This window comes from Apis florea, unplaced genomic scaffold (genome assembly GCF_048593485.1).
Source record: "Apis florea isolate Af1SG1 unplaced genomic scaffold, ASM4859348v1 contig_3811_pilon, whole genome shotgun sequence".
Classification (NCBI taxonomy): domain Eukaryota; kingdom Metazoa; phylum Arthropoda; class Insecta; order Hymenoptera; family Apidae; genus Apis; species Apis florea.
Window position 1 is genome coordinate 33,378 of NW_028256868.1, and position 19,314 is coordinate 52,691.

Sequence of the window (19,314 nt, forward strand, 5' to 3'; positions counted from 1 at the left end):
CTGAAGAAAAATAAAAAAGATTAAAACTAATTTATATAATATTTCATTATATATATTTGGATTAATAAATAATTTACCAAAATAAATGTCGGTGTACTACTATATACAGTATTTTGGGGATGATTCAATACATATTTAATATGTTAATGTTATATATTTATTCTTAATCTTGAGATAAAAATGCAGCATTCTTATCTATTATTATTTTTTGACCATTCATAACAATATGTACAATACACATTCAGAATTCAAATATCCACAGGATTCGAACATTAGCAATACTTTGCGCGTGTATAAGTGATTCACTTACATATTTTCATTCCTATAGATTATACTATAAGAAATCATCTAAAATCAGGAAGAGCCAGTCTGAGAATAAAAATATATATCTCCTTTTATCAAAGAATTACTACGAACACGAATATACACAATTACGAGTACATAATTACGGATTCATACAGATTTCATACAGATTTTGTACAAAGCGTTAATAAATACGCTTCATTTACGTATTAAAGAAATAAAATGGAAGATCTAGATCTTGTCTTCAGTTCTCATCAATCAGAAGTTATATTCTCCAAATGAGAAGCTTGTGATAATTCTTTGTTTACAGTTTTTTGCTCCATTGTACATATTGATTTATCGGCATCCGTTTTATTGCTAGTGATATCCGCACTTTTTGACCAGGAGCAACTTCTTCTACCGGGAGATTTAGGCATAGACCATGTACTACTACGAGACCTTCTCTTAGGAGATCCGCTGCGAGATTTAGCTCTTGTTACCTTCACCTTTGATGCTGATCTTTCGCGCCTACGTCGATAGCGATGTTTGCTATTGTTCCAAGAATTAGAACGACTTCTCGAACGAGTTCTTTTTTTTGATCTTGATCGTCGTGATCGAGACCTCATTCTTGTTGTAGATTTCGATCTTGATTTTGATCTTCCTCGTCGTTTTTTTGAACGTGATCTACTTTTGCTTCTACTTCGTCTTCTACTTCGAGATCTCGATCTAGTTTTTAATTTCGATCTTGATCGTGATTTTGATTTCGATTTGTCTCGTGATTTAGATCTTGATTTCGAACGAGACCTTGATCTCGTGGATTTCGATCGTGATTTTGATCTTGATCTAGATCTCGATCTTGATCTTGATCTCGACCTACTACGACTTCGTGACCGTGAGCTTCTATAATCGAAAGCACGATAATCCTGACCTACTAAATGAGCAAAGTACTTGTAATACTGCTCGTTATACAAATGAGGGTTAAACGTATGTAATGTACGATGATTTGCAGCATTACGCCATGAAAATCCTCTACCTCTTCCTCGTAAGAAACGACCACTCCTAGGCATACCTCTTGGCAAACTAGGGTAAATCATAGGTAAAGTAGCATCGTAATACCATGGTTGTGGAAAACGTGGATAAAGCGGTGGATAAGAAAGGGGTTCTAAAGGTGCAGGTGCTGAAAAAGATAAAATAATATCAATATATTTAGTATAAATTCGTATAATTTTCAGCTTATACTCACCTGTTGATGATGATGGATATGTAATATTTTGTTTTAAAACACTTTTCAACTTTTTTGTTTGCTCCTCACCTGATTCTTCACTTTGGCTTACAGAATTTTCAGAATTTTTTCCCTTTTTTCGTTTCTTCTATAAAAAAAAGAAAGAAAAAGAAAATGAAATTGTTCAATATAAATAAGTAAAAAAAAAATTAGAAAACAATACAATAAATAGATACTTTTTTCTTTTTTTCTTTTTTAGATTTTTTCTTTTTTAATTTTTTAATTTTCTTATCTTTTTTTCCATCCTTTGAATCTTCTTCTGAACTTAATATTTCAATTGTACCATCTACTTTATTATTCTTTTTCTCTTCTTTTTTTGTATCTATGTTTGTTACTTCATCTATATTAATTTCATTATTCTCCACTTTTATCTTAATACAAAAAATAATTTTAGTCAAGTTTATTATTATAAAAAAAATGATAAAATTTCTGTTAATATTTACCTTTATTCTATCAAATAATTCATCTAAAAGACGAATACTTTCAAGCTGTCTTTGTGCTTTTATTAATTTTTGTCCTTCTCTAGCAATTTTCATAGACACTTTATCTTCTTCTTTCTTTCGAAATATAGTTATAGCTTTACGTTTTCGTTTCTCTTCTCGTTTTTTTCGTCTATTTTCTTTAGCTATTGCTTCAGCCTCTTCTTTCTTCCTAATAAAAATAATGTACAAATTATTATATATACTTGAAATTATATTTATGAATATATAGATATTATTGCTAATTACTTTAGTTCTTCGCGACGTTTCTCTTCAGCTTCTTCTTTCCTACGTAATCGTTCTGCTGCTAATGTATCCTGTGCTATAAGGCGTTTTCTTTCAAATTCTCTATGTGCTACAGTACTATCACTCATATGTTTTGTTTTATCAAACGTAATCTGCATAATACAATTAAAACAATGATTTTTAATTTAATATTAAACTAGTAAATTAAATTAATATTAAACTAGTAAATTAAATTGGATCAAAATTCTTATCGAAATCGCACCTTAATAGCGGCCGTAAATGCTTTATCTCCTTCTTTTCTAAGAAGTTTCATACCACGCAATGCATCCATAGCCCTAACAAAATCCATATATTCAACATATTGAATATAAGCATCAAAAAATATGCCATCTTCATAACTAAATTTATTTATATTTGTGCCCAGACGCATTCTAGATCTATAGGGATCAGCAGCAGGTACATCTATTCTTCTGAGTATTCCCCATTTTCTAAATATTTTGTTAATCAAGGATTCACTAGGCATTGTTGCTCCATCCTCAGTGAACCATTTAACAGGCAAACCTGTTATATGTATAGTATCAGGCCTTTCTCCAGGCTTTAATTCATTCATATGTTTAGCATCTCTGAAATATGAATCCCAGCTATGTCTTGTAGGAAAATCATCCTTTGCTTCTGCTGCACGGACTTTTAATACATTGGGAAATCCAGATAAATTTAAACGTTGAGAGTCTAATCTTGCAAGTACACGCTGCAATCTGCATCTGTCTTGCAAGTCTCCTTCCAATCTGATAAATTCCAATGTACTCTTGGCTACCTTCAGAGATGCAAACTCGTCTGGTAGTATAAAGGCACGTATCTTCTCCATTACTTCCCATGTTGATATTGTTTTTCCTGTTTATATCGCAGTTAATTTTCTGTAAAAACCTACTATGCTAAAAATATTGTGTATAATTATAGATTTGCACACAATTTAAAACAATAATGATGTTTCCTGTCACAGAAATCAATATTATTAATAAATGCATTTGCCATTAACCTAAAAGAATTATGAGGTTAAAATATGCAAATGTGATCTCGAAAAATAATTTATATATAAAAAAAAATTATAGTAGAAGTATATATAGATGAAACATTTGACGAAAATTCAATAAAGAATTATAAACAAATTTAGATACAAACGTAAATATAACTTTTATATTAAATAAAAATGCAAATGAAAATAGAATATATATCATTTTTGACCATTTTACCTGGAACTTTCAGTTGAGGAAGATTAACAGAAACATTTATCTTTGCAACTGGCTTTAAGTAAAGTGCTCGTGGTGTATATAGAGGTACGATGTCACTAAGATCCCTACAGCTTCGAAATGGGTTAACAACCTCACTACTGGAATTTTCACCTACCTTCTTACCATCACTCATCATTAATCTAATGTACTTTCGTTATAGTAGAAGAAGAAATATAAAATTGTGTGATACAAAGAAAAGCTAGAATTGTTAAATATCTATCTTACGACAAAATAAACCCAGTAAGATGAAAACCATTCAGTAGAGAGGTTGTGTATCCATTCGAAATAACTAAAAATCTTTCTCAGATCTGAAAGATTCCTCTTCTTCACTTCACCGTTTAATATCGTTTCATTCACCACGATTCAAATCACTTTTGCCGAATAACTTTCCGTTTACCGATTAAATTTCATTCACGAGAACGACTTTAATCCATCGTTTAGGTTCTGTCAAGCTCAACCGATTTAACACTGTAAATATAAAGAGAAGTCCAAAATACACACGAAGCGTCATGATAGTACATCCGCGGTTGAGTCCAAAATCATTATGTGTTGCATATACGCAGAGAACGCCATCTATGGAATTTTGGTTAATCAAATGAAATTTATTTATTATTATTAATTTTTTGTTTCAAAGAATTAAATTGTTTAAAAATTTGCAGATTTAAAATAAAGTAATTTAATTAAAGTATATTGTAAAAAATATAACATTATACATTCCATCTATGGTCACGCGCCACGATTCTAAGGAGAAGGAAAGAAAATACTGGAAAAAAGACAGAGATAAATTAAAAATTGTGAAATCAACGCCATCTCTTGAGTGCCGCAAATGAAACAAATATAGACAAGGAGAGTAAATAATAAGAGAAAGATAAAAATAGATAAGGAATTAACTTCTATCGCCATCTCTTGAATATTAAAAATATTATAGTAATATTTTAAAATAAACTTATTCAAGAGATGGCGCTGATGATCAAATCTTATCTTTATCTTACCAGCAAGCATATCTTGAAGAAGTAAGTCTAGTTCTTAAGAGATGGCGATAAAAGTCAATTCTTTTTCCGTCTTTTTCTCATTATTTGCTATCCTTTCTTTTTAAGTTTCATTTGCAGCACTCTGAAGATGGCGTTGATTTCAATATTTTTAGATTTTCTCTATCCTTTTCTCACTACTTGTTCTCTTTGTCTGTATTTCACAAAATTTGCATTCAAGAAACAGCATCGATATCTAATTATCTTTTCTTTCTTCGTCTTTTTTATCTAATGTATTAATCAAAATATTTTAACACACTTCAGATATTTTTATTTTCATTATAATAAAAAATACACGCATAATTCATAAATAATTCACACATGATCCGTCTATTATTTGTAATAGTCAAATGTCTATACAATCCAATATATATAATATACAACAATATTTAATTGAAAGGATATATTAAAGAAATTATTTTGCAACTTTTATTTTCTCAATTTTTGTTAATCAATGTTTTGTTGATTAAATATAATTCCAACGCTTTTATTTATCGCGCAATCGGTATTTCAGAACATAGGATACAAAGTTTCATAAGATGATAAATCTATTTTGTATTTCGTTCATGGTTTTATTAGCTACATCGAGCGCCATTTGTTTGGACGCTTAATTTTTGGCCAACTGCATTGTGAAAGTGCCGCGAATAGTTATATTGCATAGAGAAAAGTGACGCGTTTTTTATTCACAGAAGCATGCGGATGTGATTATGCAAAAAGAATAAATCGTAATAGGAAAATAGCAGGACCACAATGCGTGAAAAATTGTACACGCCAAATTATTATCATAATCCGATTAATTGCTTACAATTTATGTAAAATTCGCGTTATTTTACAGTCGAAAAACTTGGAGGATTGATTGTTAATTTACGAAGAAAGCAAAAATAGAAAGGAGCACAATGTCTTTGAGCGCGAGTGCAGAAAATTTATCATCGGAAGGGCAAGTAAGTGAACCATATTAAATGCTATGCTTTTCTATGCGTGACTCATACTGTTCTATTATTACATTATTACATGATTAATTTATTTTTATTTATTTCATTTTTTATTATGTTTATCATACTTATTTATCGATATATAATTTTATAAAAATTTTTGTAAACAGTTAACATATATTGAGAAAAAAATATTAGATATGAATGTTTTTTATTAATGTGCTTATTAATTACTAATTAATGCATTAATTAATCATTTTTATAATTTCTTATTTATTTTAATTTATTATTCATTTGAAATTATTGATAAATTTAAATTATTAATATAAACTCTATAATCAATTTATTACAGTTGCATGTTCAGCCACTCCCATAATCATTTCATATTCTTTTCACATTTTTTTTTTTTTAAAGAAAGCATATTGTAATTATACATTAAACATTTTATAATTGTTTTTCTTGTTGAATTGAAATATTTTTACTGATTATTCATAATTTCATTATATAATAAATAATTGTTTTAAACGAAATTTCTTATATTTGACAGAATAGTGAAAGGTGGAACATGTGCCTTGAATTGGCGCTTGAGGGTGAGCGTCTGTGTAAGGCTGGAGATTGCAAATCTGGAGTAGCATTTTTTCAAGCTGCAATTCAAGCAGGCACAGATGACTTAAGAATCTTAAGTGCAATTTACAGCCAATTAGGAAATGCTTATTTTTATCTTGGAGATTATGTGAAAGCAATGCAATATCATAAATTGGATTTGACACTTGCACGTAATATGGGAGATAAGTTAGGGGAAGCTAAATCCAGTGGAAACTTAGGCAATACTTTAAAAGTTATGGGAAAGTTTGATGAAGCTATGATTTGTTGCAAAAGACACTTGGAAATTTCAAGAGAAATTGGAGATAAGGTGTGTCTCATAAAATCATTTCTTATAAATTTACCCAATGTTATTTAAATATTAAACAAAAAATTTCTTTCATAGCTTAGTGAAGGAAGAGCTTTGTATAACTTAGGAAATGTTTATCATGCTAAAGGCAAACAAGCTGGTAGAGTAGGTCATCAAGATCCTGGGGAATTTTCTGAAGATGTCAGACAATGCTTACAACAAGCGGTGCACTATTATGAGTAAGAAGATATAAATATAAATATTGTTAAAGATAGAAAATATAGAATATACATTATATAAACTATGTGAATGCTTTTTATAGAGAAAATTTAGAATTAATGAAAGAATTAGAAGATTCTGCTGCTCAAGGTAGAGCTTGTGGAAATTTAGGGAATACATTTTATCTCCTTGGTGATTTTCAACAAGCAATTTATTATCATAATGAAAGATTAAAAATTGCTAGAGAATTTGGTGATAAAGCTGCTGAAAGAAGAGCAAATAGTAATTTAGGAAATTCTCATATATTTCTTGGTGAATTTGAAAAAGCTGCACAACATTATAAGTATGTATTTATATTAAATTTCTTTTTTCCATCAATATCTAAGAAAATATATATATATATTATAACATATATTATTATATATTATAGGAGAACTTTAGTCCTTGCACAAGAATTAGGAGATAGAGAAGTAGAAGCACAAGCATGCTATTCTTTAGGAAATACATATACTTTGCTCAGAGATTATCCAACTGCAATAGAATACCATTTGTGGCATCTTGAAATAGCACAACAGCTTAAAGATCGAGTAGGTGAAGGTCGTGCCTGCTGGTCTTTGGGCAATGCATATGCAGCAATGGGTAATCATGAGAAAGCACTACACTATGCTAATTTACATCTAAATATCTCCAAAGAATTGGAAGATCCAATGGGACAAGCTACTGCACAAATGAATGTTGATGATTTGCAAAAAATTTTGGGTTTGGAAAAAGGACAACAAGAGAATAATAAAGAAAATATTGCACAAAAATTATTGACCAATACAGGATCAAATATTAATATATCATCACCATGTAGATACAGACTTAGACGACAAAGTATGGATAATTTAGATCTCATTAAGGTAACTTAATTATTTAATATTTAATTTTGTATCTTCCATATTTTGAATTTTAAATTATTTATTTAAATTACAAATCATTCACGAAAATCATTTATTTAGCTTACACCAGATGCAAAATTAAAAGAGCAAGCTGAATCTCAAATAGATAAAAGTAATAACGCGACACCGCAAATTACTCAAAAAGAAGAAGATAGTTTCTTTGATCTTCTCTCTCGTTTTCAATCTGGTAGAATGGATGATCAACGCTGTGCATTAAATATAAATCGCAATCAGAAGTTTAAAACTATAACACCTGAAGATGATAAGTATGTAATTTTATGGAAAAGTACTTTTTTTTTTAATAATAATAACAAATATTAAAATAAATTATTTTTATTTTTAGAGATGGAGAAGATTTATTAGAACTCATTGCTGGCATGCAGAGTAAAAGAATGGATGAACAACGAGTGACATTGCCTTATTTACCTGGCCTAAATAGTAATCAAGATTCTGATGATTCCTTTATCGAAATGCTAGTTAAATGCCAAGTATATATTATATATCTATTTTTTGCTTTAATTTTATTTTACTACACATTAAATAAATTGCGCGTGTATAGGGTTCACGTTTAGAAGACCAACGAAGTCCTTTACCAGCGGCATCAACGGTGCATGATGCCGAAGAGGAACACAACCAAAGATCTAATGGGACTACTCAAGCAGGATCGACAGTTCCTGAGGAAGATCTTTTTGCTTTAATACAAAGACTTCAGGCTGGACGAATGGAAGATCAAAGAGCTTCTGGTCCTGGCAAGACTTATTAAAGCATTAATATATAATTGTGAAAAATTTTATGATAATTAGCTTGCTTGAAATTCTACAACTCGTTCCATACAATTTCTCTTTGTCTTTTTCTGTGACAAGGTTCAGTGCTTAATTTGTGCATTCCACTCACAGCCTATGAAATCATTATATGATTCAGACTTTAGAAAACTGCAAGGTACTATTATACCGTCCACTGATATTTGTTCTCCATCTTATATTTACAACAAGATAACAATATTGCATTGTTGCAAGCATAACATACTTTACATATTTTATTAAACTTAAAAATTTTCTCTTTTTTAACTGATATTCCATGACATGGTGCCAAAATCTGTACATACAAACGTATGTTAATCGTGCAATCAATCAGAATGTATTGCACGATATTAAATAGAAAATAATTTTATATTCTTAAAATAGAAGATTATTTGTTTTATAGTGGCAATTAGAAAATGATCAAATAATTCAAGACAAAAAAAAAAAAACTTATGACATTGTAAACACTGCCAGGTTGAGGATATGAGTCATACAAATATATTTCAGAAGAAAATGTTACATTATAAGCACGGAAGATTTATCAATCCTGGCATTTTTTTTTTTTTTTTTTTTTTTATGTTCGATAATGTATAATCTATTTATTTGCTGATCATTTCCGTGAATTGTGAAGGTGGTAAATAATGAGATTGGTGCCAAACATAATTGATTTGTTAAGATCTAAATATAGAATGTAAAAAAACGAAAGAAGAAATTGTTGTTTATCTATTTTTCTGCGTTTATATTCTCTCTATTATATGTTGATGAAATATACATGAATAGTAATACGTATAATAATTTTAAATCGACGTTACCCCTTATTTTAATTACGATATTAGTTTCCGTCGTTCACTTATACTTTATACATTCCAAATGTAAATTAATTGTAAAATCTGTGGATATAGACTGGATCAATCATGATCATCCTTAATTTCAATAGTACCTAACTAAAAATTCTATATTGATATTATTCCAAAGGACTAAAATTCTCAAAGGATATCTTAATTATATATATATAAATATATATATAAGAGAATTCGATTTATAGGAATTCTCAAACTTAATAATTTGATACAATACGCTGTATCGTATGATCTCCGTGTGTTCTACAAATCTTGAAAAGATAAGTAGTTGGATAATACGTTCAAAAGTGGAACGTATTCAACATTCCATTACATAATCCATTGTATTTATAATCGTTAAGATATCTTACCGATAAATAATTTAAATTAATGTAAATCTTATACGTTGTTTATCTCTGAATGCGATGAGAAGACGCTTTGGTAAAGAATTTTTAAATGAAAAAAAATAAGAAAAAATGAAACAATGCCTTAGTAAATTTATGCAATTCTATCGACCTACAATGCATATATACGTGTATGTGCATTTCGAGGCTAAAACGTTTCACGCCTACATATTATACTTATGTACTAAAATCTAAAACTAATTGTAATATTGACTATAAGATTAAACCGAGCCTGTCAAATGATATAATATAAAGCCATATTTGAGTATTGTTAGTAGAAAGATATTATCGATATCTTGAAAAAAGAAAAACGAAGAATTAATTGTAATTCGTGTATGTACGAATTGTAGTATTATTTTTCTTGTTGTTAAGAAAATTGTGTAACTATGTAAATCTGAAATGAAAAATTTGTTAAAAAAAAAAAAAAAAAAAAATAATCGTTCTAATGGCTTAAATGTACAAGAAGCTCATCTCGTTAATCATTGAAAGGATCGAAATAAATATTGATTCATTATTCAGTTTTATATAACTAAAGATAATACTATTTTTTTGTAAACGTTAAATTTGTACCACATTCTATATCTTTAATACGTATTTAGTTTCATAAGGTTCGCGATAGCGTCGTAGCGAACTAGATACTAATAGGAGATAATATAGTTTCTTTAAACTGTAATATTTTTTATGGAGTCTGTTTACCGTAAATTCGCAACTCATCTTCATATAGCTATGTATAATACAAAGATTCAATAAATATGTATATATATATATATATACTTTTTCCACAAATTTTAATATTTAATTATTTCCTATGAACATTTTTATCTTTTTTTCACGTAAGACGACGATCGTCTTTTACTGAAAAGAAAAACATTTTCAAATATGTCTGAGATGTCCAGAAAAATTTCAGAAAGCATATTCGACGTCTCATCTACGGATGATTCTACGTTATGGTCAGAATGGAACGACGCAATGTTAAATAAGGAAAATTGGGCGTTTCCAAAAAGTAATTAATAAGGAAACTTTTCCTTCATATAAATCAATCCTTCATATAATTTGTTCTAGATGGACCGGACGGTTTGTTTCTCGACACACAAGTCGTGCAATTACCTTTATCTTTGACATGTCATGAATGGATCAGAGCAAAGAATTTAGACAATTTGACTGTACGTTCAACGTTAAAAATTAATTTTACATTATAAATTTATATTGTACAATACAATTCTACAATGTGAAGGTGTAACTTGAATTTAGGAACCATTGACAGTAGTTGTCAACAATTTAAAGTACTCAGACTTCATCATTAACAACAAACACTTATTGCACAGCCAGGTAATCTAAATAATCTGAAATTGTAACTCTTTCGAAAGTTAGAAAAAAATATTCCATTTTTTGTCACATGTTAAAATTATCCAAAAAAAAAATGGAGTATAATATTGAGAATAAGTCAAATCAACGGTCCACGATCCACGTTGAAAAATCATAGAACAAATTGATCCATCCGCAATAGAACGGATCAAGAAATTTTAGGAATTGAACGCGATTCAATTAAAGAACGACTTTCAGTTCATGCGATGGTTTATTTCCACGATAATAAATCTCCAGTACTGCGGCAGAAATGGATTGGAAATAAGTGACGAGAGCAACAATTTCCTTTGGATTGGACGGAACCAACCTTGGCAAGGTTGGATGAATGTATATTCGATGAACAAAGCTGGAAAGGGGGTGCTGCAACATCGCCCCGTCATGAATCCAAATGGTACGTTCTGTTTTATTAATCATCCCCCTCTCTTTTTTTTCTATTTCTTTCCTTTTCTCATTGAATTATCAAATTATCGGTGTAATTTACCATGTGTTGTAATAATTCAATTAAATCGATCCTTTCGAGAAGCGTATTCTTTATTCGTTCGAATAAAGAAAATCTCTCTCGCTCTCTCTCTCTCTCTCTCTCTCTCTCTCTCTCTCTCTCTATCCTTATTATGTTCATAGCCATTATATGGATAAGTTATCGTTTGTGTGTGTGTATGTATATATATATATATATATATATATATATATATACTCACAATCTGAGGATGATTTATAAACGGAAGGAAGTTTAAAAAAAAAATTGTTGAAAGATTTTTATTCTATCCAAGGCAAATACATTGTAAGATTGCATTTTCTGGGAACTTGGCGGCGGATCGTGGTGGATGATATGATACCAGTAAATAAAGAAAAATTGCCACTTTTACCCCGCACTGATAATAATTTCGAATTATGGCCTATGCTTCTTTCGAAGGCTTTATTAAAACTGTGCTCCCTCACTTGGACTGACAACTATGAAATCATAGATTTTCATCCTGTCGCATGTTTAACCGGTAAAGAAAGAAATGTATCATATACGATTCTGAAGTTAATCTATAATAATCTATTCCATTTGTTTGTTTGTTTTTTTCTTCAAAGGATGGATTTGCTTGAAGTTCAAGATGCATTATCAATCGCCGCAAGACAAGTGGGATTTCTTGAAAAAATACGTGGATCATTTCGAGTGGGTGAAAGAAATTGACGAGCAAGAGAGTCAGGGTTAGTCGCTAGTTTATCGTTCCTATCCCGATCTGTTTATAATGTTTATAATCTTCGCAAACAGAGACGAGATCCAGGAAGATTAAAGAAGTGAAAAAATCTAAGGAAACGATGAGAACGAAGAAGTCTAGGGATACGGATCGTACAGATCGAAAGAGCGAGGACACGAAAAAATCGAGGATCGATGATCCGAAGATGAAATCGTTGGTCAAACCACAACCAGTTTCCCTGTTTCTCGATCTATACGATATAAAAAACGAAAATGTTCCGGACTTGTCACCGTGTTGGAGCCATTTCATTTACGTGGATCAGCTGCGTGATATCCCCCTAGATCCTAAAGATGTACGTTGAACAATCAGAATCTAATGTTAAAGAAAATATAAACGTAAGAATAATTGAAAACACAGGTGAAGCCTCCCCTAGCAAAATGGAAGTTTTATCGATGGTTGAAATGGGCAATCAGCGAGGAAATAATCAATCCAATCGAATATTTCGTGCCGATCCGATCGCTTAAAGTGGTCAGCCCTTTGAAGAAATGCGAGGAGAGCGTAATCAATAAATATAACAAGTCGATGAATAATCAGAACTTTGATAACAACCAAGTGTCGAGAACGGTGGAAGAAAATAAAGTTAACGAAAAATTAAATAATCCTCAGAAAGATGAAACGTTAAAAGAAGATATCTGTTTCTGGGCAGACTTCAACAAAATAGAGCCCTACATAAAAGAAGTTGATTTCTTCTATAAATCGGATTATTTTCAATACAGCATGAAATTGTCGGATCGTTTTGTAACGAAATCGAACGACGAGAAATCGGAGACGAGGAAGGATAGTAAGAAGGATAGCAAGAAGGAGAGTAAAAAGAGTTCTCCGTCCAGACAAAAAGATCCTGAATTCATGGATACGTATCTGTGGCCCCAAAAAATGTTAAAATCCAGGAACGATCCATTGTACATTTTCATCGACTCGGTGGAAGAAAAATTCTTCTTGATCAACTTCTCAACGTTTCAAGTCACCGCTGAAATCGTGAAAAACGAGAAGGAGGAAGCGGCAAATCCTAGAACTCTGCTGAGAGCGAACAAGGGCTATCTGGCCGTGGAAAAGAATCATTGGTTTCGAAAACAGGAGAAGCCCGACTACTTGATTTTCATTCTAACTGCTGGGACAAAAACGACTATACTCGAAATAAATCCCGGAAGGCATATCTTCCAAATCTATTGTCATTCGGACTCGAATTGTTACGTGAGTATCTCCTCGGATACGATTTTCCACGTGGGTGATAGAAGAAAGATGTATCAATTGATGTGTACGGAGTCCGAGATGGTGGATAAGATAGCGAAGCACATCAGCAACTCCATAAGTAATGCGTTTCAAGCGTTTGGCACCGACAGATATTCGAAGGCGTTGAAGACTTATTTCAATAGTTACTTACCAGTTTCTGCCGAACGAAAGAAAAGGAAAAAAATACTTTATCAAAAGACACACGAATATTTTATCAAAGAAATGGTAGATTTTATTAACAAGATTCTTCCCGAGAACGAGATACCGGGCGTATTGAGAGCAATGAGAATATTTTTTCTGGATCATAAGATCGGTTTGCAATGCTACGACGAAATCTCGACAATTTTGAGGACTTTAAGATACAAAAGCATACTCGGAGAAGATCGATCTGCATTACTTTTTCAGCAATTTAATTTTATTTCTCACGAGGATAAGGCTGCCAGTATTATTCAATCATTTTTCAAGATGATCACTCTGAAAAAGTATCTAAAGATGCATAATCCTCAACACGAGAAGCACAATGAGATTTTGCAAAATTTACTTAAGATCGCGGAATTGTTTAATTACAACAAACAAGAATCATTGGCTAATAAAATACTGAGAAATATTTTGAAGCATCATGACAAATTATACGATATTTTCTATTGCTCTAAGGATTTTGAATACACCTTGCAATCCGTGGAGTTCAAAGGGACGTTGACTTGCACGAAGCCGAATCAATGGCTACCTATTATAAGAATCGTATTAAATCCTCAAGACGGTGAGATAGTTTTCGCGAATATAAATCTATTCATCAATCTACCAAGATACGATGTGCGCGTGTTTGACAACGAGGTAGACAAAGAGGTATTAAAAATAGTGAACAACGTGGTGCCAACTCGTTACGAGCACACGAAACTAGGTTACACTCTTTTCTGTTACGGATGGACCGACAGCGAACCGAATCAGATGAAAGAGTTACCCTGGACTCTAAATATAATCACCATGAAAGGGCAGCCCGAGTTTCAATTTTTGGTCAATGAAATGATCTTTACCTCGATCACACCCCCCACCTTGGTCATAGAAGAACTATACAACACTTATATCCCCAATTGGAGAAATTTCATCTCAAAATGGACTATTCGAGTGATGCAATCTAGTATAGTGTCGTTCAGATTACAAGTATCGTACCAAAATGCGAAAATAAGGCTGAAAGTAAAAGATGAGGATGGGAATGTGATAAGGAGAAATAGGGGTTTTGCAGTAGTCATATTACCAGTCGTGTATTTGCAGTTTAAGAAACAATTAGAATTCGATGAAAATAAGATCCGTGAGGAGGAAATCGATAGCAAAAAGAATGATAATAAACATAATCTGGTACCTTACACGACTTATCGCTTGGAGGGATCGGTTCTCGGTAAAACCTGGCCACTTACGAGAGCAGAATGGAGTATCGTATCGGAATTTAAAGTGAAACCGAGTGGCTCTCTGGTTAGAACGAAATTACCATTTAATAATTTGATAAAAAAGAATGAGACATCGAAAAATCCAAAGAAAAATATAAAGCAAACCGCCGAAAATGTTCAAACTCTCGAATCTCCTTATTGGATTCTTCAAATGATCACGGATTCTGGAAGTAAAGTGGAGGTATACACCGATAATTTTCCTTTTTCTTTTTTTTTTTTTTTTTACATAAATAAAATTAAACAATATAAATTTTACCAATGATAGCAATTTTATGTTTGACAGATAAGCGAAGACAGGACGAAGGAGTTGGAAATAGCCGAGATGAAGGAGAACTGGGCAAAAGAAAATCCCGACAGTTTGGAACGTGGAAGAGAAATTCGTAGAGCTTTCATTAAGAAGCACGCGATCAAACAGCCGATAGAATGTTTCGAAAAGAAAGTTTCGAATCAGACTGAAAAATTGTTGATGAAAAAAAACAACAAGCAATTTATGGACGCGCAAGAGATGGCTTGTTTGGAGGAGAGGACCTTGAGTCCGCCTCCGTCGCTTCGTAGACTTCCACCCTTGGATCTGTCGGCATACGAGGTCAAAGAGGACGAAGAGATGTTGAAGACCGAATCGAAAGAAGAGATGCTGAAGGTGCTGCGCAAGTTGGACATTACATGCGCTCAACAGGATTACGAGCATTTTCTCAAAGAATTGGGGAATTTAAACAAATTGCAGAAATTGGAGCACGATATACTGTATCGAATCAAATACAAAGAAGCATTTCTCGAAAGGAAAGCTCTAATGGAAAATTTATACGAGGTTCGAAAAAATTACATCGTCATGAAATCTCTGGCACCGAGCATTAAGTCTACTAAAAAAAGTCCTATGAGCTCTAAAAAAAGCAAGAAAAATAAAAAAACTTAGACTAATTATTTAATGTTTAGAATAGAATAAGAAAATAGCAATAAGAAAATTAATTCGATTATATATCGGCTAATAAAATGGCCGTTTAACAAACAGTAAATGATAATCAAACAAAAATTTCTATCTATAATGTTTGTCACTTTCTAAACTATAAATTGGATAGAAACATTTATCTATCCCTATTTAATTCAGTGGATATACGCACAAATCACACGCTTAATTCCACTATATTGCCAGTATCCCAGTAATCCCCTCTCTTTACGAATAATTTAAGAAGCCTAGTATCACCCCTCGGTTAATCTATTATTATAACTGGATACATGCTTGTCAGAGATAGTGTATAACTCTACCTTAAACCATTAAAAAAAGAAAAAAAAAAAAAAAAGAAAAAACCGGAGAAATATCCACCATGCATTACCATCTACATATTCACGACTCCAATTCGCAAAAAAGTGTCTCTAATTACCGCTTGAACCTTGTCCTTACTAATCGCTCGAACCGCGGGCAACATGCATAATCCGGTGCAACGACATTCCTCGCTCGGATTCCACAAGTCCTCGCCAAGTCCTCCTCTCGATCAAAATATACGATCCATTATCACGTTCTAAAAGATAGCGATCGACGATTCAGGATCCACTTAAATGGGCACGATTTTTCATCGCCAATTATCTGGAACATATATTCCCAAATATGTTAAATTTAAACTATTACTACCATTATGAAAATAATTAGAATAGATTTACCCCTTATGTTCTTACTCGAATAAAGATCAATATTAATTGTTTCGAAACCATGTGTGCATTTTTAAAAATTATATATATAAAAAAAAATATCTAGTAAACTTCGTCGAAAAGAAAATTTTGTTCGATTTCTTCGTTATAGAAATTTCTTCTTCGTCGTCGAATACTTTCCTCGACAAATCTTGATTAAAAGGATATTTTTGTCAAGGAAATTCAAAAATTATTCGGTATTGTTCGAAAGGAAAAGAAAAAAAAAATATAAATTTGCATAAATCGACGCGACAGAAAACTTTGAACGAAACTTTGTATAGATCTGACAAGTGTATCAAGCCCACCGGTACAAAAAAATCGTCGATCCAGACTCGGTCAGGGACACGACGAGTTCATCGATACACAAATCGCGGTTATCGCGAGGAACTCAAACAGAAGTCGATGTTTGCATACTGGTAGGCTGCGGTGCATCATCGAGGAGGAGAGGACCGTCGGCGGGGCACCTTTTAATGACGCGGTTCCCCGCTCGGCTGTGGAAAAGAAAAGTACGCTGATCCGTTCCGACCATTTTTCATCCGAGACCAGTCCCCGTCGTCTAGCAAGATTATTACAAAACTGCTTGGGGAAGAGGTCTAGGTTAAGCGCAAGAACAGGTACGGCGCAGCCGAGAAGCGTATAGAGTTGTGTTGGGATTTTATCCAACGTGTGGTTAATGTACGCTTCCTTCTTCTTCCTTTTTCTTTCATTCTTTTTTCCTTTTCTTTTTTCCATCACAGTGAGTCGGTTTTGCACGATCGGTCTGGTTTTACCGGAGAAATTGATTGAGAGACGTGGATATACGCGACGAAGAAAGGCGAGTTGAAGGTGTTTCGCTTTGCTCGGTTGTATGTGGAGCAAGTTTTTGTTGGTGATGAGGTAGAAAAAGGTGGTGGATGATGAATCTTGTGTACGTATATATACACTTTGGTTACGACTTTTTATCAAGTTCATCGGTTTCATGCTCGCGTACGTCCAACGGAGATAAAAAATTTTTCGCGTTTTGTGGAAATTATTACACGTTTAACGAGATAAGCATTGAAATCCATTAAGTAATTTTTATTTCATCGCGATGAAATAAAGACGTTAATAGGAAAATGTATCGATAATGTTGTAATCTCTACGATTAAATTAAACAAATTATTATTATTATTATTATTATTATACGCGAAATCTAAGAGATTCTAATTCAAACTAAATCATCGAAGAGATATATTTAACAATTCGTTAAACTGGTCTCACTTGAGTTAAATTTCTATTAATACGTTTTTAATAAAACACGCTATACGTTGATGAAACATGCACAAGTCGATTGCAGGTGCATCCACGTTGCAGATTATTCACTGCAGAGCGTTGGCAATCGTGTCGATCAGTGTCGATCATTTTTGTTGCCCGATCTCGAATGGTCCATCGAAGAGAATTAACAATCGGGTGACACGTTGGTTTTCACGAATTACGTCGATTCATTTCAATGAATTCACGTTATAACTCGTGCTATAACAAGAAAGCGTTGAATAAGATTGAGATCTTTAATAAAATTTATTTAATCGAAACATCAATGATTAAATTAAGATTCAAAGAATCGTAGAATTTATCTTTTCAATTGAATGTATGAACGTGTGTGTGTGTGTGTGTGTGTGTGTGGCGCGCGCGCGCGCGGGCGTGAAGGAATAAAGTGAAGATTGAGTCGAGGAACACGTCATCGTGACTTTTAGTTTAAGATCTTCTTGTCATTCGCGAGCTTCGAGAGTTCCTCGCGTGTCTAAGAATTTCTACACGCGACCAAACCCCGCTCGAAAATAATATCCAAATAAAATATAAAAAAAAAAAAAAAAAAAAAAAGAAAGAAAGCAAATAAATATTTCTCTCGAACTTAAAAATTCGAAAAAGAAGAAAGGGAAAGTAATAATAATAATAACTGGACTTTCTTTTTCTTCTCATTCTATTCTTTCTTTTAAATCCTTGTCAATGAATTCCATTTCAAACCCGCAAGGCTACTAGAACACTATCAACCATAAAACGCAGCATGGCGACGCTTGGTTTAACGCTTTCGCGGTAAATGAAGCGGCCTCACAATCACAGTAAAGCTTCCCTATGCTCGTGCGATAGCTCGTTTCTCGTTTTACGGCCGTTAAACGGGCCACTGGCGAGTAGGAAAGGGAAAAAAGGGGGGAGGGAGAAGGGGGGAGGAGGAGGAGGGGGAGGAGGAGGAGGAGGAGGAAAAAAAGAAAAAAAGAAAAAGAATGGAAAAGAACGAACACGGTCGTCGTTAATCATCGTTGATCTCGGTGGAGAGTCACGACTTGCATTAGGGACGGCCGACAATTTTCATCGTCGTCGCTCAAAATCGTGGCTGTCGATCGGAAAATCGCTCTTTACGAGCGGCTGTTATCGGAAATTTCTCGCTGGTAGAAGCCGCAAAGGCACGACACGGGATTTATGCGTCCCCGTTAGCTCTCTGTGTCATCTTTCGCCTATTCTTTCCCTCCGTGAACGAGCGTTAAGCCTCGTACACGCTGATAATTTGCGAGTATAATTTATTAACGTTAACAGAACGAAATTTTAATAGATTAAAACGACGCGGAAGAATCGAAATTTGTTATTGTTATTAATTTAATTTTATTTTATTAGTGATTAATTGGTAAATTATTTATTTTTGAAATTTTCCCCCTCTCTTTCTTTCATTCTTTCTCGATGCATTTAAAACGTGCTGT

General features: G+C 32.6%; 4 protein-coding genes across 8 annotated transcripts in view; 2 read left to right on the forward strand and 2 right to left on the reverse strand.

Moving 5' to 3' along the window:
- Nucleotides 1–134: 134 nt before the first annotated feature.
- Nucleotides 135–4,338, reverse strand: LOC100870181 (uncharacterized). 4 transcript variants are annotated; one of them, XM_086917100.1, is made up of 7 exons: nucleotides 3,540–4,338; nucleotides 2,552–3,180; nucleotides 2,293–2,441; nucleotides 2,008–2,215; nucleotides 1,741–1,935; nucleotides 1,526–1,652; nucleotides 135–1,459 (listed from the first exon to the last, which is right to left on the reverse strand). In XM_086917100.1, the coding sequence occupies exons 1-7, from the start codon at nucleotides 3,712–3,714 to the stop codon at nucleotides 558–560; spliced, it is 2,385 nt and encodes a 794-aa protein (XP_086773226.1). In that variant the 5' UTR covers nucleotides 3,715–4,338; the 3' UTR covers nucleotides 135–557. The 4 variants fall into 4 exon arrangements, with proteins under 4 accessions (XP_086773226.1, XP_086773229.1, XP_086773228.1 ...); XM_086917103.1 differs by having other exon boundaries at nucleotides 2,552–3,203; XM_086917102.1 differs by having other exon boundaries at nucleotides 2,552–3,221.
- An 825-nt stretch (nucleotides 4,339–5,163) lies between these two features.
- On the forward strand, nucleotides 5,164–10,070 carry pins (G-protein-signaling modulator pins). Of its 2 annotated transcripts, XM_031915509.2 has the most exons (9): nucleotides 5,164–5,370; nucleotides 5,442–5,547; nucleotides 6,086–6,451; nucleotides 6,527–6,669; nucleotides 6,753–6,992; nucleotides 7,080–7,551; nucleotides 7,651–7,856; nucleotides 7,934–8,078; nucleotides 8,150–10,070. In XM_031915509.2, the coding sequence occupies exons 2-9, from the start codon at nucleotides 5,503–5,505 to the stop codon at nucleotides 8,351–8,353; spliced, it is 1,821 nt and encodes a 606-aa protein (XP_031771369.2). In that variant the 5' UTR covers nucleotides 5,164–5,370; nucleotides 5,442–5,502; the 3' UTR covers nucleotides 8,354–10,070. The 2 variants fall into 2 exon arrangements, with proteins under 2 accessions (XP_031771369.2, XP_003692222.2); XM_003692174.4 differs by having other exon boundaries at nucleotides 5,184–5,547.
- A 442-nt stretch (nucleotides 10,071–10,512) lies between these two features.
- LOC105734983 (androglobin) lies at nucleotides 10,513–16,001 on the forward strand. The gene is made up of 9 exons (XM_012484410.3): nucleotides 10,513–10,636; nucleotides 10,696–10,796; nucleotides 10,885–10,962; nucleotides 11,197–11,389; nucleotides 11,769–11,990; nucleotides 12,076–12,195; nucleotides 12,287–12,537; nucleotides 12,603–15,101; nucleotides 15,204–16,001. Exons 1-9 carry the CDS (start codon nucleotides 10,513–10,515, stop codon nucleotides 15,831–15,833), a joined length of 4,218 nt encoding a protein of 1,405 aa, XP_012339864.3. The 3' UTR covers nucleotides 15,834–16,001.
- Nucleotides 16,002–16,115: 114 nt separating this feature from the next.
- The window catches only part of LOC100873002 (galactose mutarotase), a 32,548-nt gene continuing 29,349 nt past the window's right edge, over nucleotides 16,116–19,314 (reverse strand). Inside the window, exon 6 of the mRNA XM_086917098.1 lies at nucleotides 16,116–16,502. Coding sequence (XP_086773224.1) covers nucleotides 16,499–16,502 — 4 coding nt within the window. The 3' untranslated portion in view covers nucleotides 16,116–16,498. The remainder of the gene's footprint in view (nucleotides 16,503–19,314) is intronic.